The sequence below is a fragment of the Talpa occidentalis genome, unplaced genomic scaffold (assembly GCF_014898055.3).
Source record: "Talpa occidentalis isolate TD23 unplaced genomic scaffold, MPIMG_talOcc4v2.1 talOcc4.12, whole genome shotgun sequence".
Lineage (NCBI taxonomy): Eukaryota > Metazoa > Chordata > Mammalia > Eulipotyphla > Talpidae > Talpa > Talpa occidentalis.
Genome location: NW_023601212.1, coordinates 42,676,836 through 42,702,359, shown reverse-complemented (window position 1 = coordinate 42,702,359; position 25,524 = coordinate 42,676,836). Strand labels below are relative to the sequence as shown.

The 25,524-nt window shown below is 46.2% G+C and overlaps 1 protein-coding gene across 2 annotated transcripts; it reads right to left on the bottom strand.

The window, feature by feature from the left end:
* On the bottom strand, window positions 1–25,524 carry AKAP8 (A-kinase anchoring protein 8). Of its 2 annotated transcripts, XM_037506035.2 has the most exons (14): window positions 25,423–25,524; window positions 23,112–23,150; window positions 20,943–20,975; window positions 19,355–19,631; window positions 18,441–18,930; window positions 17,784–17,913; window positions 17,506–17,552; window positions 16,844–16,877; window positions 14,903–14,990; window positions 12,796–12,937; window positions 12,363–12,456; window positions 11,537–11,667; window positions 10,064–10,159; window positions 1–6,672 (listed from the first exon to the last, which is right to left on the bottom strand). In XM_037506035.2, the coding sequence occupies exons 1-14, from the start codon at window positions 25,490–25,492 to the stop codon at window positions 6,157–6,159; spliced, it is 2,187 nt and encodes a 728-aa protein (XP_037361932.1). In that variant the 5' UTR covers window positions 25,493–25,524; the 3' UTR covers window positions 1–6,156. The 2 variants fall into 2 exon arrangements, with proteins under 2 accessions (XP_037361932.1, XP_037361933.1); XM_037506036.2 differs by lacking the exon at window positions 20,943–20,975.

Genomic DNA, 25,524 nt, shown 5'->3' with positions numbered 1-25,524 from the left:
CAAGAGGTCCTGAAAACAATTTCTGTTTACAGATGCCATAATCTTACATATAGGAAATCCTAAATAAAATCTATTCCATCACAAAGTCTATTCCAGCTAATTAGTTGAACAAATTTGTAGGATGTAAGATCACACAAAAACCAATAATCCAAAAATGAAAGTAATAATTCCATCTATAACAACATCAAAAGAAAATACTTAAAAAGGAGCCTCCTTGGTGGTGCAAGAGGTTAAGTCTCAGTACTATGAAGCTATCTGCAGCCACTGCAGCACAAGTTCGATTCCCATCCAGGGGGTGACACACATGGTATAGCAGACCTCTCCTGTCTCACCTGCTGCTCCTCTCAGCAGCGTATTTCAGTAGATCCGCCTGTTCTGCTCCCCACTGTCTCTGGTGAATCCTCTCACCACCCACCTGCACCTGTGGCCTGTACCCAGCTCTTGTATGCATAAATAAATCAATCTTAAAAAAAAAAAGTGAAAAGAAATCCATATTTATTACTAGGATGGCTTAATATTACACAGATGTTAATACTCTCTAAGCTCATCCATATGGTCAATATTATACCCATTAGAATACAAACTGATTTCTTCATAGAAATTGATAATACGGAAACCCAAGGGACCCAGAATAACCAAAACGGTTTTGAAAAAGATTGGCAAAGTTGGGTAACTCATACTTTATTTATTTATTTTTTGTGGGACCCTCGCCAGCGGCCGGGGAACGAACCAGCGCTGCAGAGGCCATGGGCAGCCTCATAGTCCAGCGCTCAACCGCTGCACCACGAGGGGAGGCCCCATACTTTTTAAAAAAAAGATTTATTTAGGCATACAAGAACTGGGATACAGGCCAGAGGAGTGGGGAGGTGAGAGGATTCACCAGAGACATAGTGGGGAACAGAACAGGAAGACTGACTGAAATACACTGCTGAGGGGAGTAGTGGGCGAGACAGGAAAGGTCTGCTGCGCCATGTGGATGGCTCCCTGGCTGGCCTGGGATCGAACTCGTGCTGCAGTGGCTGTGGGGAGCTTCACAGTGCTGTGTCTTAACCCCTTGTGCCACCAGGGAGGCCCCAAACTCACACTTCTGATTCCACCTCTTACCTGGCATAAGCTGCAGTGGTACTGGTATGGAATAGATTGACAGTCCAAAATAAACCCATGTAGCTATGGTCAATTGATTTTTGACAAGGGTACCAAGATCATTCAATAGGGGCAAGAAGAGTCTCTTCAACAAATGGTGCTGAGATAACTGATTATTTACATAGGATACAATAAAATTGAAATTTACCATATACCATATACAAGGATAAACTAAAAATGGATCACAGATCTAAAAAAAAAACTAAAACCATAAAACCCTTAGAAGAAAACAGGAGCAAATTATCATGACTTGGATTTACAAATGGGTTCTTACCTTTAACACCAAAAGTAAAAGCAACAAAAGAAAAATTTGGGGCCTCCCTGGTGGCCTAGGGGTTAAATCTCAGCACTATCCCAATGATGGCCCACTGTGATGGTTTGAGTTCCATCCTTGGCCAAGGAGCTAACCCACGTGGCACAAGCAGACTTCTTGTCTCGTTTCCTACTCCCCTCAGCAGTGTATTTCAGTAAATCCACCTGTTCTGCTCCCCACTCTGTCTCTGGTGAATCCTATTACTCCCCCCACCCCCATCTCTGGCCTATACCAGTTCTCCTGTAACTGGTGGCTGAAGCCAGAGACAGTTACAGGTGGTGCACCCTGGGGGTGCTGGTGAGGATAGACAGCCCCAGGAAAATGCGAACAACGTATCACATTTTGGGGTAGAGACTCTGATAAGAAATATAAGGGACTGCAGAGGCAGCCTCCAGCATTCAGCGTTCTGGATTCAGCGTTTGAGCATTAGGTGTTCGGGAGTCAGCGTTTGAACATTTGGTGTTCAGGATTTAGCGTGTGAGCATTCAGTGTTCGGGATTTAGCGTTTTTGGATCTTCAGCGATTCTGGGGTCAGGCCCCACCATGCTGATCTTCCAGAAGGCTGTTGTAGACTTCTGAAGAATGCGGGGAGGCTTCCAGCAGCCAACCTCAGAGAGGAAAATTTCGGAGGCTTTGCAGGTAGCCAAGTAACTGACACTGTTCCAGTTTGCTGCCGTAACAGCCTGGCAGGGAAGGCAAAGACCCAGAGCTGGGCACCTTGCTGAGGTGCGTGAGTATGGCCGTTTTGTGGGGTCATTAAGCTGCTGCAATTGCTGTTTTGAGTGTTTGTCTGGTGCTGTGGTGGGGCATCTTGGTAGCTCTGGGAGCATCTCCTGTTGTATCCTCTGGGTCTTCATGAGTTGGATCCTGGCCTATAGCCTGGCTGCTGCGTGCTTCAGGTCCACAGTGGCAGGAAGATGCCACCTTGTGAGTGTGGCCTATTGTTCAGTAGAGGAGCTCTGTGTCCTTAGTGGTGGGACGACACCATTTTTGGAATGTTTGTGTTTAGGACTTTAAAAGCGCTCGACACTGCTTTGGGTGAGGTAAACAGCCATTTTTGGCCTCAGTAACTCTTTGTTTTTCCCTGGTTTGTTAAATAAATCACATTATTGTTCTCTGAACCTGATTAGTCTTGCAATTGTGTGCACAAGTGGAAAGCTCAGACAGGGTGAAAAACTGACAGTGACCCATAAACTACTTGTGCAGTGTCCTTGGCCAATTTTAGTGCCCCTTGCTGCCCTGTATCACTCCTACACAAAACTAGAGTGTGAAGACAACTCACAGAGTGTGGGAAAATAATCACAAATCCAATACATGCCTAGTATCCAAAATGTACAAAGAACTCCTACAATTCAACAAGAGACAACCCAATTAAAAGACCAAACAATTTGAAAAGACATTTCTCTATCTCCAAAGATAAACAAATGGTGAATAGGCACATAATATCAGTATTTATTGGAAAAATGCAGGTAAAATCATGAGATACCACTTCATACCCACATGGATGTCTAGATTTGAAAAATGTGAATTAAGTATTGGTAAGATTGCTAAGTATTAGAACTCTTGTACATTGCTGATGGGAATGTAAAATAGTACAGTTGTGGTTAAAGAGTTTGGTGGTTCCTCAAAAATTTAAACACAGGGGCCTCCTGGTGGCGCAGGGGTTAAAGTCTCAGTGCTATCAAGCTACTGCCAGCCACTGTGGCATGAGTTCGATCTCCAGAGAGCTAAACCACAGTCAGCAGACTTTTCCTGTCTCGCCCCCTGCTCCCCTCAGCGGTGTATCTCAGTAGATCTGCCTATTCTGCTCCCCACTCTCTCTGCTGAATCCACTCATGCCCTGCACATTGGGCCTATACCCCAGTTCTTCTATGCACTGAAATAAAGTTAAAAATTTAAACACAGAATTACCATGACCCAACAACTCACTCTTAGGTAGTATCAAAAGAATTGAAAACAGGTACTCAAATATTTATTCAAGAATGTTGCTAATAGGATAATTCACAATAGCCAACAGGTGGAAACCAAATGTCCATTATTGGATGTGTGCTTTTCCACATCCATCTTTGCATTGAGCTTGCCAAGGTGGTTTCTGTAAAAACAAATGCTAAAAAGTTCTATGCTATTATGGTAGTTCTAAAATTCCATGAAAAATTAAAACTCTATACAGTCTAATCACTACTGGCCATACTTCTAGTAAGCAAGGACCACTTTCATCAGGTCTTCAGGCAGTGAAAGCCAATTTTAGTAATAATAATAACCACATACCCTTGAATGAGCCCTTTGCTCTTTACATGGTATTGTTTCCCCTTTAACAACTATTTCATAGAAATCACACAGACCCCATGATTATATAAACTTGAAATTAAGCTCTTACTCTTACAATTTTTTTTTTTTTGGCCTGGGAATAGCAACTTCTTTAAACCTGTCTTTAATAGGGATGATCCAGGGGGCCTTCCTGGTGGCCTAAGGGTTAAGTCTCAGCGCTATCATCACTATGGCCTCAGATTGGTTCCTGGCCAGGGAACTGACCCATATATGGTGCAGCAGACCTCTCCTGTTTTGCCTGCTTCTACCTTCAGCAGTGTATTTCAGTTAATCTGCCAGTCCTGCTCCCCATTCTGTCTCTGGTGAATCTTCTCGCCCACCTACACCTCTGGCCTACACTCCAGTTCTTGTATACAAAAGTAAATATAAAACAAAAATAACGGTGATCCATGGAAAGTTCAGGCCATTTGTATCTCACAGTCCTGTGTATGAATTTGGGTAATCCCACATCTTCCATAAGACCCTAACTAAAAGTAACTTAACCTCCTTCCCTCCTCAGTTTCCTCCCTACAATGGGAACTGATAAATATTAGTTCTCAATGAGGAAACTTGAAATTGTGACATCCTGTTTATGTAATCCAAGTAGTTACTCCCATTTTAGGGGATAAAGGCCTAGCTTAACCAAAATTTAGGAATAAATAATTCATGTCATTTCACAAGGGGTGGGAGGTGGAAAAGCCCTACTAATTATGGATTTAATGACTTTTTGTGTTATAATTTTTTTTTTCCATATAATTGGGGGGAGAGGATTCACCAGAGATACAATGGAAAGCAGAACAGGTGGATCTACTGAAATACACTGCTGAGGGGAGCAGTAGGCCAGACAGGAGAGGTCTGCTGCACCATGTGGGTTAGCTCCCTGGCCGGGGACTGAACTCAGGCCATACTGGTGACAGCCCTGAGACTTAATCCCCAGGCCACCAGGGAGGCCTTAAAAGAAAAAAAATTAGATTTTTGTTACCCTTTTTCAAGCTACTGATGTTCAACACCATCAACATTTTTCCCTTAAGAGAACAAGCTTTAAGGTGCATTCTCAAACTGTGACTAAGCCATATCTAAGTAGAACTGAGTAATGATGAGCAGAAATGATTCAGAGGCACCATTTTTTTTCTTTTGCTTATTGCGCATTTATTTGATTTTAGTTCTAGTATTGACTTTTTCATAAATATTCGTTTCACATCTCTAAGAAGACTCCTTGAGAGCAGTGCCCATATCTCCTTTGTATCATGGATTAGCACCTGGTACACAGTAGATGCTCATCATATACTTTAACGACCTTTTTCTAATTCCACAAGCAGTGCTTCCCAAAATATGACAGTCAAGTTTTAAAGGGATAACAGGCCCAGCAACATCATTTCAAACGGGAGGTTTCTTCTAATTCTTTTGATTATATGCTAGTATAAACGTTGCTCGCTACCCTTTTACACATGCTAGCTTTCCTTTCTCAGATTCAGAAACCTCCAAAGGAATAGTTATTTACCTAAAATGTTTATTTCATTATATATTTTTTTTTTACAGCTAGTGTCTGCCTATGGCAATATTTATTGGTTTTCCATTTATGAGAGTAACATCAAGTTTTCTTTTTAAATACATTTAAGTAGAAATAGTAACTCAATTTTAAAGGAAAAAAAAAAACCTGAAGTAATGCAGAGGTGGAAGACAGATGAGGTAAAAAATTATAAAGGTGATTCACTAAGGACTAAAAATTGGGAAACAAAGCCCTAGGCAGTTTCCTCATTCTTGAGGGGCAAGTGGGTGTGCTTCCAGTGGTGCAGGTTATCTCAGATGCATCAGGTCTCTGAGTTCACTGATGTGAGAAAGCTAGTATCACACGTTAACAAGAATCTGCTACATTTTGTGAGGATCACACACCATACAGTATGCTACAAAAACAGAAATCAAAAACTGAAGTCAAAGCAAATTCTTGAAACTTAAAAACAAAAAATCCTTTATAAAGCAAGATATGTTCTAGTACTGAGCTGCTCCCAGACCAAAAAAAAAAAAAAAAAAAAAAAAAAAAAAATTAAAAAAGGGGGGCAGAGGGCAGTTAGTTAGTGGCTGTATTTAACAAGCAAAGTATCATCAAAACAGAATTACCCAATTTTTATTATTCCAACTGCAGTGTAAAAAGATGTCACATTCATCACAGTTGCTTTGGGGAATGTACAACTTCTGCAGCCTTCAAACCAAGGCAGAAAGCCACACAACTCTGTAAGACAAGCCCATGAGGTACACTTTCATAAAGGAAAAGGCTGGGTCTCTTTACTAAAATAAGTTTTCAGTATATTCCAGTAACACACACCCTAGTACTGCTTACAAACCAAAGAAGAGCAATACATTATATAACACACCCCTTAAAATGGAGAAGAGGCTCATTCTGTGGGAATAACATCTTTGGACTCTGCATCCATTTGTTCCACTTCAGCATCCATGGCAGCTTGTGGAGCAGCATTGACTATTACAGTGCTTTCTGCCTCTGCTGTCAGGGTTTCCACTTCACATCCAACTTCAGCAGATTCACCTTCAATCTTGGCAGCTTGACTTTCAGCTTGGGCTACTTCACCTCCTGCCTTACCTCCTTCCTCTGCTTCAGCGTTCCCCTTCTCAGATGCCACTTCACAGGGCGTCTCTGCTTCCAGCAGCTGTTCAGGGTGGGGACCACCAGTGGCTTCCACTGTGTCCATGGTGTCTTCCCCTTTAGTCGGTGCTTCACTATTCTCTGGAATGGGCGCTCCTTCCCCATCTACTGCTCTCACTGCTGCTGTAATCACCTCAGCTAAAACTTCTGCAGCCACCTCCTCAGGCGTCTCTTCTTTATCATCACCTCCTAAATTCTCATCTCCTTCAATTTCTGGGTCAACGGCTTCGCTGGTGAAAGGGTCTTCGCCCTGATCAAATAGGAAACACAGGTAAGTGCAGTCTAAAAACTGTCCAAAGAGAAGGTCGCCCAAGTTGCTGGGAATGACAGTCAACAAGAGAAATTTAATTAAATAACACCAGGTTAGTTAACACTACAGATCTTTTTTTCTTTAAAGATTTATTTATGTATACAAAGACTGGGGTGTGGCCTCCCTGGTGGTGCAAGGGGTTAAGACGTAACCTATGAAGCTATCCGTAGCCACTGCACCATGAGTTTGATCCCTGGCCAGGGAGGTGACCCACATGGCGCAGCAGACCGCTCTTGACTCGCCCGCAGCTGTATTTCAGTCAATCTACCTGTTCTACTTCCTGCTCTGTCTCTGGTGAATTCTCACTCCCCACACATCTGGACTGTACCCCAGTTCTTGTATGCATAAATAAATCTTTAGAAAAAAAAAATTGGGGTGTAGGTTGCGTCTTAACCTCTTGCGCCACCAGGGAGGCCCACTTAACTTTTTTAAAGTAGAGTGTTTTAGGGCCTCCCGTGGTGGCGCTGGGTTGTGAGGCTGCCTGCAGCCTCTGCAGCGCTGGTTTGGTCCCCAGCCGCAGGGGAGGGTCCCACAAAAAAAAAAAAAAAAAAAAAAAAAAAAGGTAGAGTGTTTTAGCATATGAGAAGTTTGGCTTCTGGGAGTCAGACTTGGGTTTGAATCCTCATTGATACTTTAATAGCTCTGTGACTGTTTTTTTTTTTTTTTTTTATTTTTTTTTTTTTAAGATTTTATTTATTTATTTATTTATTTATTTATTTATACAAGCACTGGGTACAGTCAGAAGTGCGGGAGGGTGAGAGAATTCACCAGAGCCAGAGCGGGGAGCAGAGCAGGCAGAAGGACCGAAGTACACTGCTGAGGGGAGCAGCGGGCGGCAGGAGAGGTCTGCGCGCCATGTGGGACCCTCCTCCGGTGGCCGGGGAGCAGCTGGGGATCGAACCGGCACTGTAGAGGCTGCGGGCAGCTTCGCAACCCAGCGCTCAACCGCTGTGCCACCGGGGAGGCCCTGTGACAGTTTTTTTTAAAGATTTATTTATTTATGCATATAAGAACTGCGGTACAGGCCAGAGGTAGAGGGGATGAAGATTCACCAGAGTGGGGAAAAAAACAGGCAGACAGACTGACTGAAATACACTGCTTTGCACTTGAGGGATTGCACTTGAGCTGCAATAGCTGCCAATTAGCTTCATAGTGCTGAGACTTTCACCCCTTGTACCACCAGGGAGCCCCTTAACAGGTAAGTTTTAGAAACTAGAGTATAGACCTGACTCCAGAAAATGTTAAGTCACAAAAATAAAACACCAAATCAGTCACAATTCTTAAACTGGTAATTTAGATTACCAATGCTTTCAGTGGATAGAACGAATTGTTAACTACCCAATAACTGAGGAGTGGTCAGATAGGTCTGAGTCACGGTAGGTTAGAGGCTAATGACCAGTTCCAAACTTGAGGTGTTTAGCAAAATGGGCTTCCCAAGGAGGAATATTCTGACCAGATTTCTCTCCAAGGCACCTTCTAAGTAATTTTTTTAAAAAAAGATTTATTTGTGCATACAAGAACTGGGGTACAGGCCAGAGGTATGGGGGTGTGTGTGTGAGAGGATTCACCAGAGACAGAGTGGCGAGGAGAACAGGCAGATTTACTGAAATACACTGCTGAGGGGAGCAGTGGGCGAGTCAGGAGAGGTTTGTTGTGCCATGGGGGTATAGTAGCTACCTGGATCAGCTGGGGATCAAAGTTGTGCTGCAGAGGCTGCGGATAGCTTCATAGGTTGCATCTTAACCCCTTGCGCCACCAGGTAGGCCCCTTCTAAGTAATTTTTTATTACTCTGCTCCTGTCACTAAGGCTCACTGGTCTTAACACCTCTGGCTCTTTCCTTGTTCTTCCATCTCACTGTTGATCGGCTCTGCCAGTGAAATCTCTTTACCTTCTTTGAGTAAGTATTTACCTTTCATTTAAAAAAAAAAAAAAAAAAAAAGGGCCTCCCCGGTGGCACAACGGTTGAGCACTGGGTTGCAAAGCTGCCTGAGGCCTCCGCGGCGCCAGTTCAATCCCTGGCTACTCCCCGGCCACCGGAGGAGGGTCCCGCATGGCGCGCAGACCTCTCCTGCCGCCCGCTGCTCCCCTCAGCGGTGTGCTTCGGTCCTTCTGCCTGCTCTGCTCCCAGCTCTGGCTCTGGTGAATTCTCTCACCCTCCCGCGCTTCTGACTGTACCCAGTGCTTGTATAAATAAATCTTTTAAAAAAATAAAAAATAAAAAAACAAAAAACATCTCAGGTCTCCCTCGGGGTTAACTCTCAGGGCTAACACTGTGAAGGCCCACCAATGTGGCCCAAGTTCAATCCCCGCCAAGGAGCCCACATGGCACAGTAGAGCTCTCCTCGTTTACCCGCTGTTCCCCTTAGCAGTGTTTTTCAGTAGATCCACCTGTTCTGTTCCCCACTCTGTCTCTGGTGAATCCTCTCAACACCTCTGTACTTCTGGCAAACCCCAGTTCTTCTATGAAAATATGTATCTCACCATCATTTATTCAATATTTTATGAAAAATCAAGGTTCCTCATAATGTTGGCACCACTGCACAGATTAATTGAACAGTACCATATCCTGGAGTTCCCAGGCAAGGAGTCTCAGGAAATCAGCAGTTGTGAATTCCCAAGCCTGATATATTTCAATATTCCTGATTTCTTCAAAATACTAGAAATGTACAATTCACCTACCTTTTCTTTTTTTTAAAAAAAGATTTATTTATACAAGCACTGGGGTATAGGCCAGATGCGTGGGAGGGTGGGAGGATCCACCAGAGACAGAGCGGGGAACAGAACAGGCAGACTGATGAAATACACTGCTGAGGGGAGCAGAGGGCACGACAGGAGAGGTGTGCCGCATCATGTGGGACCCTTGACGGCTGGTCAGGATTGAACCAGCGCTGCAGAGGCTGCAGACAGCTTCACAGCGCGGCGCGCAACTGCCTGCACCACCAGGGGAGGCCCTGATTCACCTACTATTTCAAAAGGTTTTCCCAGCCATTGGACTTTTTTTCCCCCAAATGATTTTATTTATTTATTTATTTATATATTTATTTACCTATGCATATAAGAACTGGAGTGCAAGCTAGAGGTGCAGGGGTGGGGTGGGGAGAGGATTCACCAGACACAGCAGGGAGCAGAACAGGCGGATCTACTGAAATACACTGTTAAGGGGAGCAATGGGCGAGATAGGAGAGGTCTGCTGTGCTGTATGGGTCACGTCCCTGGCCGGGGATAGAACTAATGCCACAGTGGCTGGGGATAGCTTGAGCGCTTGCTCTCTGAAACTTTAACACTTGCACCAACAGGGAGACCCCCACCACTGGACTTCTAAACACAAACCTTGAGGTATTTTTCCAGCATCTTCACAATATGTCTGTTGTTCAAAACACTCTTCGCCACATGGAGGCTTGTTTTCTTGAACTGTTCAGCAGCCAACTGTAGGGGGAACCAAACAGGCTTTTATAAATGGCACACACAGAGACTTAAGAGGCCAAATAACCAGGCTACATAAGCTGCCTTGAATCAGCCCTTTGCAGCAAATGTCTAACATATTTTTTTTTTTTAAAAAAGATTTTTTTAATGCATACAAGAACTGGGGTACAGGCCAGAGCTGTGGAGGGTAAGAGGATTCACCAGCGCCACAGCAGGGAGCAGAACAGGCAGACTGACTGAAATAAACTGCTGAGGGGAGCAGTGGGCGAGTCAGGAGAGGTCTGCCGTGCCATATGGGTATCTCCCTGGCTGGGGAATGAACCCGTGCTGCAGAGGCTATGGACAGCTTCATAACGTGGCGCTCAATGCACTGCGTCACCAGGGAGGCCCTGTCTAACATCTTTCTTGGCTAGACTCCAAGAATGAGAAGGAGAAGGCACTGCAAAGATACTGAAACCAAGTCTGTGAAACAGAAAAGTTTGATTATCTGAAAAGATAAAAGAAAGCATAGACACCACTAATGCCTTGGTCCCACTACAGAGCAACAATGAAACAAGACCGTATACAGATGAAAAGCTATGTGAATTCAGTGAGGGTAAAGGGCAATTTTTTTCCAGTTTTAGTTGTCATAGTGATTTTATAATAAGTTCAACAATGAATGTATGAAATGCTCCATCTATTTTGGTTGAAAAGTTCATGCAACAATTCTTTTTTTGTTGTGTGCTTCTTGGCTTATCTTGAATAATTCTGGGAAATGGGCAGGCAGATAGTGATATCCCCACTTACTAGCTGGGTAAACAAAGGACAGAGATGCTAACCAGCAGTTAGCAAACTACAGTCTGTGAGCAAAATATAGCCACATTCACTCCTTCACTTATTGTTTGTGGCTGCTTTTGCCCATCAGTGGCAGACCTGTGCTCTGGACGGAGACCCTATGGCCTGAAAAACTGAAAATATTTATGATTTGAACCTTTAAAAATAGGCCAATGCTGTGATCTAAATATTCAGCCACAGGCCCTATCAGTTAGTAAGGACCAAACCAAGGCTCGTAACCCTAGCTGCATCAAACCACTTTGAAATGATCTTCAGCTCAGCTTAAAAGCAATTTAGTTTTTCAGCAACTAGGGAATTTACCTGTGTGGTCTGCAGGGAACATTCTTAAACTAGAGAATTTCAGCTGCCATATTTAATCAATACAGCTACACATTTTAATAAAAATGGAGATGCATCTTACAACCAAATGATGACCTGACAGATTTGACAGGGTATGGCAAGAATCCCTAAAGATGTCACCATTGCCCATATGACTTAGAAGTTTCTGAACTCCACCTGCTTGCAGCCAAGGAATGGTCACCCCACCCCAAGTTAAGGGGGACTCACACGACGGTTGTGATTGTGGTCAACAGAGTGTAGGTGCCGTTGGAGGAGCTGGGGCTGTGCAGGAATCAGCATGTCACAAGCCAGGCAGTGAGCAGCCTCTATCTTCTTGAAGAAGTGCTCCTGGCCAATCCCTGTTGGTAACATTGAAGTCTTGTGCAATTTGGGACAGCACACAAGTGATGCTAACCTCTTACTCCCCAACAAAGCCACATTTTCTCCCTCCAGTCCTCTCTAAGGACTCAAGACAGAATCTGAGACAAGCATAAGCTGCTTTCACTGCAGAATTTATTCACGTATATAAGAACTGGGGTACAGGCCAGACGTGCGGAAAAGGTGAGAGGATTCACCAGAGACAACGTGGGAAACAAAACAGGCAGACCGACTGAAATACACTGCATTGCTGAGGGGAGCAGTGGGCAAGACTGGAGAGGTTTGCGGCGCCATGTTGGTTTCTCCCCAGCTGGCTGGGATTGAACCCATGCTGCAGAGGCTGTGAACAGCTTCATAGCGCTGCGTTCAACTGCCTGTGCCACCAGGGAGGCCCTAAACCTGGGAATTTTATACTTCAATTTTTCTCATCCTTCTGGCTCTTTCTCTTTATACCACAGAGGGAAAAACATCAGTGTTTTAACATCGCTCCTATACACTGCCCATAAAGTTAGGATTTATAATGGGCCAAAATGAAGAATGGGCTTCTTTCTATTGCTAAATGCCTATCCCATGGTTCTTCACAGCACATTCTCAGCAACCCTGTGCTGGATTTACCCTGAATCATGTACTTTAGTATCACCTGGGGCTGAACACACACTCTAAGATTAAAACTCACCTTTGAAAGGATCTGATTTGGGTTTCATGCTTTCCTTCTCCATCAATTCCTGACGCCGTTTCTCAATTTTCTTATTCCTGTTTACAATGTATTCCTAGAAGATTTGGGAGATGGCACCAAATGAAACAGAAGGTGGCATGTGTGCTTATTTCTCAACTGTACCAGTGGCAGCTCACCAAGGGGGGCTGCCAGCATTTCTGCAGACAGCCTTGTCTCAGCTTTCCCAAGGTTGGGAAGACAGTATCATAGCCACTGAGCTGGGCTGAACCAGTGGGAACTATGATGGCTGGAGATCTCAATAGTCCCACTCATTTGGGGACTTGTACACTATTATTCTGGAGAAGGGAGCTCTGACCAAGTTTAGGTCTTTCATTTTCCCTCCCCTTCCCTTCTCTGTGAGGGATTTGGACTGTGACAGAGGCAAATGTGTTACCTGGAGGAACTCCACGGTCTTATCAGGCAATTTTGTACTTATAAACCTTAGTGTCTCTTTGTGAAATTTACTTTGCAGATGCTTCTGAATTTCTTCATCTTCAAAACTACGAAACTTGCACACAGAACAGGCAAACTGAATCCTAGAAAAGGGAGATAAAAAGAAGAGCAGATGCCAACTCATCTGTTACTTAATTTCTGATGGAGCTGAAATGCAAACTGGAAAGCAATTTTGAACCAAGACTTCTGACTTGTCCAAAGTACCAGTTACCCCAGTTTTCCAGAATGGAAATACAATTTAGCAAATATTTCAGGAAAGTGATTCACATAGCAACTGACTACTCTACCAGTCTCTTTGGCCCAAAGGCTACTATGCTCCCAGTCAACTGCTCAGAGGTCTAATATCTAACACCACAGCTTTTTTTTTTTCTTCCCAGTTACTTGGATGATGTAAGACAACCTCTCACTCTTTTTAAAGGATTTTTATTTATTTATGCATATAAGAACTGGGGTGTAGGCCAGAGGTGGGGGGCGGGGTAGTGGGGGTGAGAGGATTCACCAGAGACAGAATGGGGAGCAGAACAGGCGGATCGACTGACACACACTGCTGAAGGGCACAGCAGGCGAGACAGGAGAGGTCTGCTGCACCATGTGGATCACCTCCCTGGCTAAGGATCAAACTCATGCCGTAGTGGCTGGCGATAGCTTGACAGCACTGAGACTTTAACCCCTGCACCACCAGGGCCCCTAAGACAACCTCATTTTATATGAAAGATGAATTTTCAAAGATCTGGCACAATACAAAATTCGGTCTCCCACAAGACTCTACAGAAAGACAACTCATATCAAAATCTTGAGTTAAAAACCAAGGTTTCTCTGTCATGTGCTTTCATAGTCTCACCAAATGCAATCACGCTTTAAGGTGAGGGAACAGTAAACTACAGACCCCTAACTCCCATACTCCCAGTGGGGCAATGACTGATTCTCTTGGCTCTTCCCAGTGATCCCTCAGAGGCAAGGGTGCAGGACCTGTGGCACCCAGGAGTCCTCTGATGTCTTAGTTTCTGCCAGCATCAGATACTTGGCTTCTGATCTCTGGATAAGCACCTCCACAAAATACTTTTGCATTTATAGATGCTCCCAGAGGTGCAAAGAGGAAACTTTCACAGGCCCTATATGCAAGACTTCAGGAAGCTACTAGAGAATATGGGGTTCTTGCTTTCCTGCTGTTATCTTTGCCTCCCCCTGTGACAATTTCTCCAAGTCTCTGTGAAGATTCTCAGTCACTAGTGTGTTGTCTAAAATAAGTTTTCTTAAATGTCAGCTCAGTTCCCATGTGGTATGAAAATAGACCTGATCATTTTTTTGTTTTTAAGTAGATCAAGGAATTTCTGTAGTAGCTCCAAGCTTCTATTTTTCAGTACCTGGCTTCAAGCCTCTACTGTTAACTTTTTTGCTAAGCATTTCTTTGCACAGGAAAACCATCACTCCACCTGGGCTTAAGTTTAAGGGTAAAGATTCCCCCTCAAATCAGAAAGAACCTGTGCAGAGAAGCAGTTCTGTGTGGTCAAGGTCTTAACAACCATGTGCTCACATGGTCACAAGTGGTTTACATTTCCAGTCAGAAGCCACTTAATCAGGGAGAAAAGTGAATGGTGTGGTCCCATCACTCTTTGGGATTTCCATCTTTGTATTTTGCTTTTCTGCTTAAAGGTGGATCTTGATTGCAAAACAACCTATATATCTATTATTACTGTCAAATTCCAGAGGCTGTTCAGATTTAAACAACAACAAAAAAACCTGAAATACATTCCATTGTTGGCTGTGACAGAGAAAAGCCAGGGGACAGAGGACTCCCAACATGTTTGCTGGAGGGCAAGAGAGCCCCCTGCTGGGCACATGAGGGAGACAGAGACCCATCAGGGAGGCTTTGATTTCAGATGTGTTTCCCAAATTTCCATCTCCCAATATCTGGATTAGATTTGGAAAATCCAAACAGACCCCTGGAGCCAGATCAATGCTCCCTCTTCTCCTATGTTTAGGAGTGAGGATGGAGATGCTCAGGATAGTCCTAGTCAGCTTATACCCCACCTCGTCTGCCTACTTACCTGTCAGCTGCTCGGTCTCTCATCCTGTCTCTCCTCCTCTGCTTTTCTCTTCTCTTTTTCACTTCATCATCCTCATCATCTTTCTCTCCTACAACAGAGAAGTAGTCCCTTCCAGATTGAGTTGCCCGCAGAGAAGCTGAGTGCTGGGGCCTTGATGGGAGGGCCAATGCTTGCTACTGTATCCCATGCCCTGCTGCTGCTTCCATGCACAGCAGGCTCTGGGACACCCTGAGGCACCAAGGGTTTGTCAAAGACTCCCAGCAAGGACAGGTATTTGATGAGAACCCTTGGGAGTTCCCAGGGGAGTCACCTTTCACATCCCCCCCATGGCGGGTAATGCCTGGATGGGCCAGGGACACAGAGCCCACCCATCCCGCTCACATGCTGCCCACCTGCTCGCTCTCTCTCTCCCTATCCTGCCTTTCCAATCCTGCCCTACCATTGGGTCTTTTCCCAATGTCATGTAATGAGATTTAAAAAGGGAATTCTCCCCAGGTAGAGGTAGCAGCTGGGAGGTCTAGGAACAAAGCAAGCTGCTCTTCCACCCTCCGTCCCACCTCTAGGTGGACCTAACAACTGTCCCGTCAGCTCCTCTGAACTAGGGCCTCAGCAGGTCTGACAGTCCTTGCTGGCCCGAACTCTTATCATCCACTCACAAAAAGCCACATCAATCTAGGGCTTTCCCAGGGCTACATGGGAAGCAACCCTAGAAACAAAAATAGGTAGAGACCAATTGGTCCTCCGTCTGCCCCCTGGGGCCAGTGCAGGAGCTCTTTTGAGAGCTGTACAGTCTGGTGCCCCAGTGTGAGGCCAGGTAAGGTCACCGCAGCTCAAGGCCAGGGCCAGACACTGAAAAAAAGTTGGATAAGCATCTGAACTGTAACCCCTACCCCTGATGCCAGTCACGAGACTGTCCCACGAAGATGGCGACCGGCGTGCGCTGCTCAGAAGCCTCTCAAAAGGGCGTGTGGGATTTTTGGCAAGAGGTCACTGCCTGAAACTATTACTGCTGTTTAATAGCAAAGTCATCCCGGGTAGGAAGCAGGACCTGCACGCAATAAACATGTCACCTTTGCTTTAGCATTCACCCCACTGCAAAGATGCTAAATGCTGTGTGGTCTCATGCTATAGAAATAACTGCTTCAATAAACAGGGTGGGAGGACCTTGGTGAGTCAGTTAAATCTGGTAGTATTATAAGAGGAACTTCTAACATAGGAACTTCAGAATGTGGGGAAGTAGAGCCACACAGAAGCTGGTTGATTCTTTGGGAAAACCAGCTGTAAACAAACCCATGGGAACAGGAATGGAAAGTGGCTTCTGGGTGAGTTCAAGGTCACCACCTCAGGATGCTTCTTCATGTCCCTCTAAGGGGTATAACCTGGGTTTGCTCTTGCTATTTACTTTGGACTCTTAGGTGTCCTGCAATGGAACTAGGAGATCTACTGAGCAAGAACAGCCTTTGATCCTGAGGATCTGGACTTGGGTGCAGCAAACAGGTATACCCCACCTATTCCCAACTCAGGCAGTTGTTCACACTCTGACCAATGCAATGACGTGCTGTTTCTGGGTTGGCAACTGAAGAACTACGGACATAATGAAGCACAAGAGAAAGCAGTATGGACCCTGCATTGGCCAAAGGGATGCAGGAAACATGGACTGGGGACAGGGGCACCTTTTCTCTTAATGTTTCTGAGAACCCTTTCCTACCACTTTGAGATGTCATAGACATCCAGAAGTCAGCCTGCACAAAGTGAGGCTAACATCCATCTTCAGCAAGTACTGTTCCAGACAGTCAAGCAAAGTCTGTGGTGACACCATGGCCAAGGTGTAGCCTGCTGGCATGGCCCCTCCAAACAGGCCCTAGGTTTGCCCAGAAGTCCAGCCTGGCTGGGTGCTCAGTACTGAGTGCAGGGCTCAAAAGGACAGTGAGTGATGCCTACCTCTCTGTCTCACAGAGTCGCAGAATTCATCCTCCTGAAAAAGGGCACACACAAAGTCAGACATTAGGTAGTTTCCAGAACACTCTACAAGCAGTCCAGCTCCCTGCTAACATCTGGTGGTCACTGTGCCATGAGTAAACAGTCACAACATGTAGGAACTGTTTTGTTTTCCAAAATTCTGTGATAACCACGAACTTGCTTTTTTATTAATCACTGACTCCCAGATTGTCTAGGTCCTACTCGAGACTTGGATCAGAATTTCAGGGGGTAGCAGAGGCTTGCTAGCCTTAAGTATCATCTCCTGTGACTGGTTTTAAGGACTGAATGACACAGACTCAGCTCAGCAACAGCACAAAACTATGGCAAACGAGTCGACAATGCATATAAGAAAGCCCCAACCTACATGGCCACTGCATTTCCCTTATGTGTCGCTGGATGCATCACTATAAGGACATAGGACTGGCTCTAAGAAAGGCTTGGAATTTTTTTCAGGAAAGGAAGGATTATTGCAGGTGAGAAATTACACAAACCTATTTATTAAAATCACTCAAGAGGTAGAGTTGAGTCTACCACAGCAGTTATTCCTGCCTCTTTTTAATGACCCTGCCTCTTTTTAATGATATCCCCCATTAGAGACAAAGGGCCAATAAAGATCGACTTACACCCCTGAATTCTTCATCTCCTGAACGGAAGTCGCCAGCTCCATCATCTACCAGACAAAAAGGAATAGGAAAGTCAGTCCTTCAGCAGTTGGCCCATTCCACTTCCACCTTCCCAGGCTCACTGTCCAGATGGACTGTGCTTGTCCTAACTACAGCAGAACTCAGGTGCCTCACCCCACCCTTAAGTTCCCATGAGTCCAATGCACTGACGGGGCAGGCAAAGCAGAGTAGAGCATGCAACGGACTCATTTTCAGCCTACTGGCACCCAGAGCATTACCGTTTTCAGAAAAATCTCCTTCGCTGTCAGCCCGGGCCTGTTTGGTGTCTGGTTCATCATAAATCTGCATCTGCTTCCGTTTCCTGCCCATTCCATCTGGGCCGAAGCGGTCAAACCCTCTTCTCCTGGGCTACAGACACAAGAATATCCCAATGTATGGCTTACCCAGACCATTAAGAAAACCCAGAAAAATGTAGAATGGAGAGATTGTAATATCAGAAAACAAAGGCAAAAAAAGTCTTTCGAAAGCAAAGAAAACACAGCGAAAACTTAAAAAAGCCAAAACATTATGCTGAAAGAAGTCAGACAAAAAAGTCAATGTGTTGTATGACTACATTCATACAAGATGTCTAAGAGATGCAAACCCACAGACAGAAAAAAACAGACAAGTGACTACCAGGGGCTGGGAGTGACTGTTAAAGGTAGGTTTCTTTCTGAATTGATAGAAATATTCTGAAATCAAAAGATGGTGAAAGTGGCACAACCTGGTACATTTTTTACTAGAAGTTGAACTGTATGTTTAAAAATGGGTGTTGAATGCACATAATTTTATCTCAATGAAGTTGCTTTAGTGCTCGCTTCGGCAGCACATATACTAAAAAAAAAAAAAAAAAAAAAAGGGCAGAGAATGAAGATTAGAACTTTTTAAGGGCTTACCCGATCCCTCATCCGGGCCTGTGACCGGCCACATCCATAGGGCACAGAGTTGTCATAACCACCCGTACTCTGCATGCCCATCAGGCCAAAATCCGGGGCCATGGACTGGGAGAAGAGGGAAGGTGGAGGTCTGCTAGGGGAGGGTCCTCCCAGGCCCCGTCCACCTACATAGTTCATCTCAGTCCAGGGAGCAGACAGGGGCTCAGAGGAGGCCACTGGTGGCATGAAGGGATCACCGCGCATGAAGGTGCCAGGGTTGCTCCGATCCTGAAAGCGGCCCTGGCCCTGGCCCCGGCCTCTAATAAAGCCATCAAGGGAACCCCGCTCTCGGGTTGCATCCCGGCAGTCGCTGTACTGACCACCAAAGCCACCATTTCGGTCAGGCCCCATGTCGAAGTCATAATCATAGTTGTAGCTGGGGCGGTAGGGATTGTGTTCAGGCAGGCAAGGCCTGGAGTCGTAGGAGTCGTAGGACTGGAATCGGAAAGAGCTGCAAGGAAAGCACAAGCCATCACTGTACTCCCTGGGCAAGCTGCAGGGCCTCTTGTAAAGTGACTTCCTTGCATTCAGAAAAGCAACCCACACATCCCTCCCAAATACTCAGAGGGCAATACTCCCCTTGAAAGAGTGGCAAATGAAGGAAACAGGAGCCATTGGCTATGAGAATGTGCAGGGTCTTTTAGGCACTTAAGGTAGAAATAAGAGTCTGGAGAATTTAACAGTCATGCCTCCAGTTCTACCACTCGGGAAGCCAGCTAGTCTTGCTAAAATACCTTTGTCTTAACTACCACCCTGCACATCTACTCTTTACAGAAGGGAGTCAAGGGAGAGCCCGCCCTCGAAAAGCAGGTGCCCACATTCTGCACAAAGCTGGGGGTACACATCACTGGGGAAGGGGATGGGTCCATAATCACCTCTCCCGGTCCTGCATGCCCTCCCCACCGCTGCTGCTCCCGCCCCTGCCTCCTTCCTTGGACATCATGTCCAATCGCTGGTTGATCTTGGCAATGAGGGAGTCGGAATTGTCGGTGCAGGACTCTGGGCCATAAGAAGTCATGTGCAAGCCAGGGCCCCCAGCTGCCAAGCCATCACTGGCCTTGGTGACCTCCCAGGAGGCTGGGCCATAGCTATAGGTTGCTCCTGAGCTGACGCTGGTGTTCTGGGCACTGTAATAATTATAGTTTTCATAACCTGCCAGAGAGAGAAACAGCAAAATCAGACTTCAGCAACCATAAGGCTGGTCCATGGTAGACTTGCCTAGGGAGGAGCACCCAACGTACAGAGAAGAGGGATCAAGTACTGCAGGCATCACGCCACACTGTGCAGGGGAGGCAGTGAGGAGTTGTGTAGGGGCATGGGCTCAAATCTAAGTGGTACGCTTTCTATACCAGGCTGCCATATTGTCTGATTGATTTGGTGTTTGTTATTTCTGGCACAGAGCTCCTAAAATTCTTGGAATTTCCTAAGTGATAGGATTGATAAAAGTTTTTTTTTTTTTTTAAATAAAAGGACATTTGAAGCACCTTAGGATGGGGGCTGAAACTTTCGGTCTCACCTGTGAAACCTCCAGAAAGGGGAGAAGGCTGAAGGTGCGATCAATCACCAATGGTCTACTAGTTAACCATGCCTATGTAATGAAGCTTCCATGAAAACTCAAAAGGACAGATTTATGAAGGTTTTAGGGATTGATGACCATATGGAGGTTCAGGGAGATTAGGGTGCTGAGAGGGGGCATGGAAACTCCGCACTCTTTCCCAATACCTTGCCCTGTGCACTGCTTCCATCTGGCTGTTCTTGAATCACAGCTTTTAAAAATACACCAGTAATTTTCTAGATAAAATATTTCTGAGTTCTGAGTTGTCCTAGCAAAACAATCAAACACAAGGAGGGTTTATGGGAACTATCAATCTACAGCCAATTGTCAGAAACACAGATAATAATGTGAGACTGCATCTGTCATCTGAAAAGGGGTGACAGAGCAGGACAATCTTGTAGGACTGAGCCCTCAATCTGTGGGATCTGATGCAATCTTCAGTACATAGTGTCAGACTTTAAATGAATTGCAGGATACCAGCTGGCATTTGAGAACTGCCTATTGGATGTGTGGAGAACCTCTCCCAATTACAACTGAAATTGAATCTCAGAATCCAAAAGATGGACTCTAAGGCCAACTCCCTGTTCAGAAACTAGAAGTGGCTGACCACAGAGGAGCAGTTGGGGCTGTTGTCAGACCCACTAAATTGCTGCTTCTAGAACACAACCACAACCCTTGGCCTCAAGCTAGTTGCCCATAAGGGTGGCCCCCAACTTCCCAAGCAACCAGGTTAACTTGCTGAGCTTCCAGGAGTGCTGTGAGCAAGGCTAGGTATGGGAGACGGAGGGTGGCAGTGTGTGTGTATGTGTGTGTGTGTTGGGGGGAGGGGGGATTCCCTGCATCCCAGGACCTCTGGGTGACTGATCAGAAGTCTACCCATCCAACCAGTAGCCCCTAAAAGGACCTACCTTGCCAGCTGGCCACACCAGTTCCATATGTACCTTAGAGGAAACAAAATACACAAGACCTTTGCTTGCAGATTGAAGATACCCAAGAGTATCTTTCAACCTGCCTGAATGCCGAAGGATAGTCCTCACTTCACCGTTCACAGGGTCCGAACTGCAGGTAGCTGTGGCAGTTCTTAGGGAGGCACCCTGCTTGTCCATTAGCTGTAGAACTCACTTCCTACAGAGCCATGAGCTGAGAGTAATGAGGGCTTCTCTCATGGACAAGTCCCATTTCTTCCACTAGGACAACAGAATGGAAGCTTGTCCAGTATGGGCTACCAGGCCAGTTTTGTGGCTGAGTCCTTCTAGAGTCAGTTCTCACCAGAAGGTAGGGCTACAGCACCGCCACCAAAATAGAGAATGCGCTGGTAGAAAAATCATGTCCCCAGCTTAACAGAGCAAAAGGACATTATATGATATGGAAGGCTTTCTCTTAGGAAATTCAGGGATGGCTGAAATGACTGCCCCAAACAATGTTGGGCAAGTCCCAAGCTCAGAAATCAATAGGTCATGTCCCATCCCTTGAATAGATGCTACCTAAAAAACCAAAAAACGCTGTCATCAAAAAGCACATTCTGGGTCCTCCCGGTGGTGCAGGCGGTTGAGCACAGCGCTGTGAAGCTGTCTGCAGCCTCTGCAGTGCAACTTCGATCCCGGCTGGCCAGGGAGATTCCCACATGGCGCGGCAGACCTCTCCTGTCTCGCTCACTGCTCCCCTCAGCAGTGTATTTCAGTTGTCTGCCTGTTCTGTTCCCCACTCTGTCTCTGGTGAATCCTCTCACTCTCTCGCACATCTGGCCTGTACCCCGGTTCTTGTACGCATGAATTAAAAATTTTTTTTTTAAAAGCACATTCTGGAGCCTTCCTGGTGGCTCAAGGGGTTATGTCTCAGCACTATGAAGCTAACCGCAGCCACTGCAACACAAGTTTGATTTCTGGCCAGGGAGCTAACCCATATGGCACAGCAGACCTTTCCTGCCTCACCTGCTGCTCCACTCAGCAGTGTATTTCAGTAGATCTGCCTGTTTTGCTCCCCACTCTGTCTCTGGTGAATCCTCTTACCCCGCCCCCACATCTCTAGCCTACCCCAGGTCTTGTATGCATAAATAAATAACAGGATCTTCCTGGTGGTGCAGAGGGTTAAGCACCACACTATGAAGCAATCTGCAGCCTTGGCAGCACGAGTTCAATCCCCAGCTGGCCAGGGAGCAACCCACATGGCGCAGGAGACCTCTCCTGACTCACCCGCTGCTCCCCTCAACAGTGTACTTCAGTCAGTCTGCCTGTTCTGTTCCCCACTCTGTCTCTGGTGAATCCTTTCACCCCCCCCCCCCACATCTCTGGCCTGTACCCCAGCTCTTGTATGCACAAATAAATCTTAAAAAAAAAAAAAAAAAAAAAAAAGCACATTCTGCCCTTCAAACAAGGTAGGTATAAGCTCCACACAAGATGACTCCACAGCAGGGTGAACCAACCGGCCTCAAGGCCAAATGAAACCCATCATTTGTTTGTATGTAACAAAAAACTAAAAATGGGTTTTATATTTTTCAATGGGGGTAAAAATTTAGGAGAATATTACAAAATAGAAATTTTGACATGAATCATCATTCACATATTTGCCAAAACTAATAGAATTACACAACAAGTATCAATATACTACAGGTTATAGCTGATAATATATGAACACCAGTCAGTTAATAGTAGCAAGTATATCTCATTCTTAATTAAGGCAAACTGCTGGGGTGAAGGTAGATTGGGAACTCTATGCATTATCTGCTAGACCCTATAAACCTAAAAACAAAAAGGTATAGTCTATTAATTATAAAAAATCTTTGGTTATATCTTCAGAATAAAATTTGAATAAAATAACAGGAATTCCCAAAGACAACTTCATAAACACATACAGATTATGCTATACAAACTTCAGGATCCATAGCTATTACCGACATACAATAATGACCATCTGATTATAATCTGTTTCTAGTACATTTTACACCAGAGACTGTAGTCTGCAAAGTCAAACATATTTACTATGTGGCTCTTCACAGAAATGGTTTGCCAGCCCCTTGGCAACCCCAAAGCCTGTCCCCACTTCCCCACCAAACTCCCCACAAAACAGGCCCCACTTACCCTGGGTGTTGGTGGGTCCAGCACTCCACGTCCCATAGCCTGCAAACAGAAACCTTGTAAGTTAGGCTCCTATCTGTCACACCAGGTACAAGTACTTCTGAGGAACCCTACAAGAAGCAGAACCATAACACTGTCCTCCGAAGAGTTATTAAATAGCTGGCCAACTCAACAAGATACTCATCACTTGCTTGAGGTCAAAGCGGGGAAAAAAGGGAGGGGAAAGGGCTTCATAATCAGCTCCATGCTTGCTGAAGGACTTTGGCCTAACCTCATTCCACATGTGACGATAATACAAGACAACATGCTTGCTAGCCCAGCATTAGGAAACGATGCAATCCCCTACACTCAACCTCCAGCTTGGCCCACCTACCTTGTAGCATTAAGTACCCCATAACTGGGAACAACTCACAACTGGGAGATAACTGTGCCTCTCTAGGTTTCACTTCTACAAATCTTTGAATTCGCCAACTCTTCCCTGAGCCTTCAAGCCCCAAGGCCTTTGCCTGGCAGTAAGGCATGAGGCTGACTCCTCCCTTTCTGGTGGCAGGCACCCTCTGCCCTCCAGAACCCTCATGGCAACATCTGGCCTGCCTTCATCTTTGTGTCCCTGAAATCTGGCAGACCTGGGCATAAGTGATCGTTCAGGCCTGTCAAAAACCTTCACCTTGTCGAAAAACATACTGGTGTTTCCCTTATCAGAACCCGTGCTACTAGCAGAAGCCAAGAGCGTGCTGACATGACAGCCACTCGGCAAATGTTAGTTGCCCCGAGTGCCACTCAAAGATGAGGGTTCAGAGGTTAGGAACTTGACCCAAAATCACACATGACACTGCTCAAGTTGGCCTCATTTGCCTCTACAGGCTACACCATACTCACACCACACAGTGTTCAACATGTGTGCAGCAGAAAAGCTGAGAAACAATTCTAACATAAGTGACTACCTACAGGACACAGATCTGGGTGACATATACTACTTATTCACATAATCTCTTAAGGCCCTTTGAGATAGGTCCTGCTGTTTACCAGGTTGTATAAAAAAACAGGCTCAAAGAGACTAAGTCGCTTGCCCAGGACCTGAAGCATGAGACCTGAACCCTGATCTAGGTGCCTCCTATGGTCAAGAAGCAACTGTCAAGATTTAGTGGGTCCTGAGAAATAAGTCTAGGGTGGTAAAGCTACAGAAAACTTCGGGGAGGCTGTAGCATCTAAACTGAACATGGACTTAGAAAATGGGGTGTGTGTGTGTGTGTGTGAGTGTGGTTGGTGGGGGAGAGGAAATAAAAACAGGATTATTGCCAGAGGTCTGGTGAGAAAGCAGGCAAAGAATGGTGAAATCCACTCAAACTGCAGAAAAGACTTGGAGAGCCAGCTGAGTCACCCCAGCACACCACACACAGGTTTCCCTCTGTTTCTATAATTTCTGCTGTCTGGATCCTACTAACGAGGCCTCTTTTCAAGATCCACACCTTTCCCAGATGCTGTAGGCAAGATTAAACCGCGTGCTTCTTAAACCTCAGACACCTGGGCAGAGATCTGCGTCCTATCAAGCCCCACCCGGCATACTGCAATCGTTTCCCGTATGTAAATTCGCCAACCAGTCGGAGCAAAGGCCTCCCTGGAAGCCAAGAAAACCCAAGTAGGAAAAGTGTACGCCTCCTCTTAATAGCTCCCTTGGCGCCTCCCGGTCACCACGCGGGACTGCACGGAGAGCCTCCCATTCGTGACCATCCCCGGGAACATCGGTTCTCATGTTTTGCACGAGACACGAGAATCTATCTGTCCTCGAAACTTCGTCCTAGGCCAGCACAGGTCGGGGACTCGCAGCCTTTCAGCGAGGATGACCACAGGTTCCGGGAGGGCGCCCGGGCCACGTGGCCGCCCGAAGACCCAGACCGCCGCAGAAGACGCCGCCGACCACACTCGGCCCTGCACCCCGCGAGCTCGCGCAAAGCCCCGCCCCCTGCGCCGCCATCTTGTGGCGTCTTCGTAGAAGAAGGCGGGACAGCGGGCCTTAGGGTCGAAAGTCGGAGCCCGCCGGGCTGAAGGGCTGAGACGGCCTGCACCACCCGAGGCGCCCCCCGAAGCCCGCTGCCGCGTCGACCCGCCTCCTTAGCCCTGTCTGCCAATCCATACACAGCGCCCCGGGAGCGACGGCGCCAGGGTCCAATGAACGGCGCACGGGATCCGGTCGCCTCCCCGCCAGGCCAAGCTGTGGTGACCTGCTCGGGACTAAGCGCGGTCCGCGGTCCTCTGCGCGCCGGGGGCCGCGTCGCCTGCCCGCTCCATCTCGCGTTGAGTTACTCACACTCACCTCCGTAGCCTTGCTCCATGTCTTCGACTCGGCCCGCCAGCAGCCCCTTTCTAGGTTGCCACAGACGCATGCGCTCAACGCACCTCCCGCCGCCCGCTACTG

Coding starts and splice junctions, on each gene's coding strand:
- AKAP8 (XM_037506035.2), bottom strand. CDS start 25,492: ATGCGTCTGTGGCAACCTAGAAAGGGGCTGCTGGCGGGCCGAGTCGAA. Junction 23,151..25,422: donor CATGGAGCAAGGCTACGGAG/GTGAGTGTGAGT, acceptor TTCTGTTTGCAG/GCTATGGGACGTGGAGTGCT. Junction 14,991..16,843: donor CGACTCTGTGAGACAGAGAG/GTAGGCATCACT, acceptor TCTCTGTTGTAG/GAGAGAAAGATGATGAGGAT.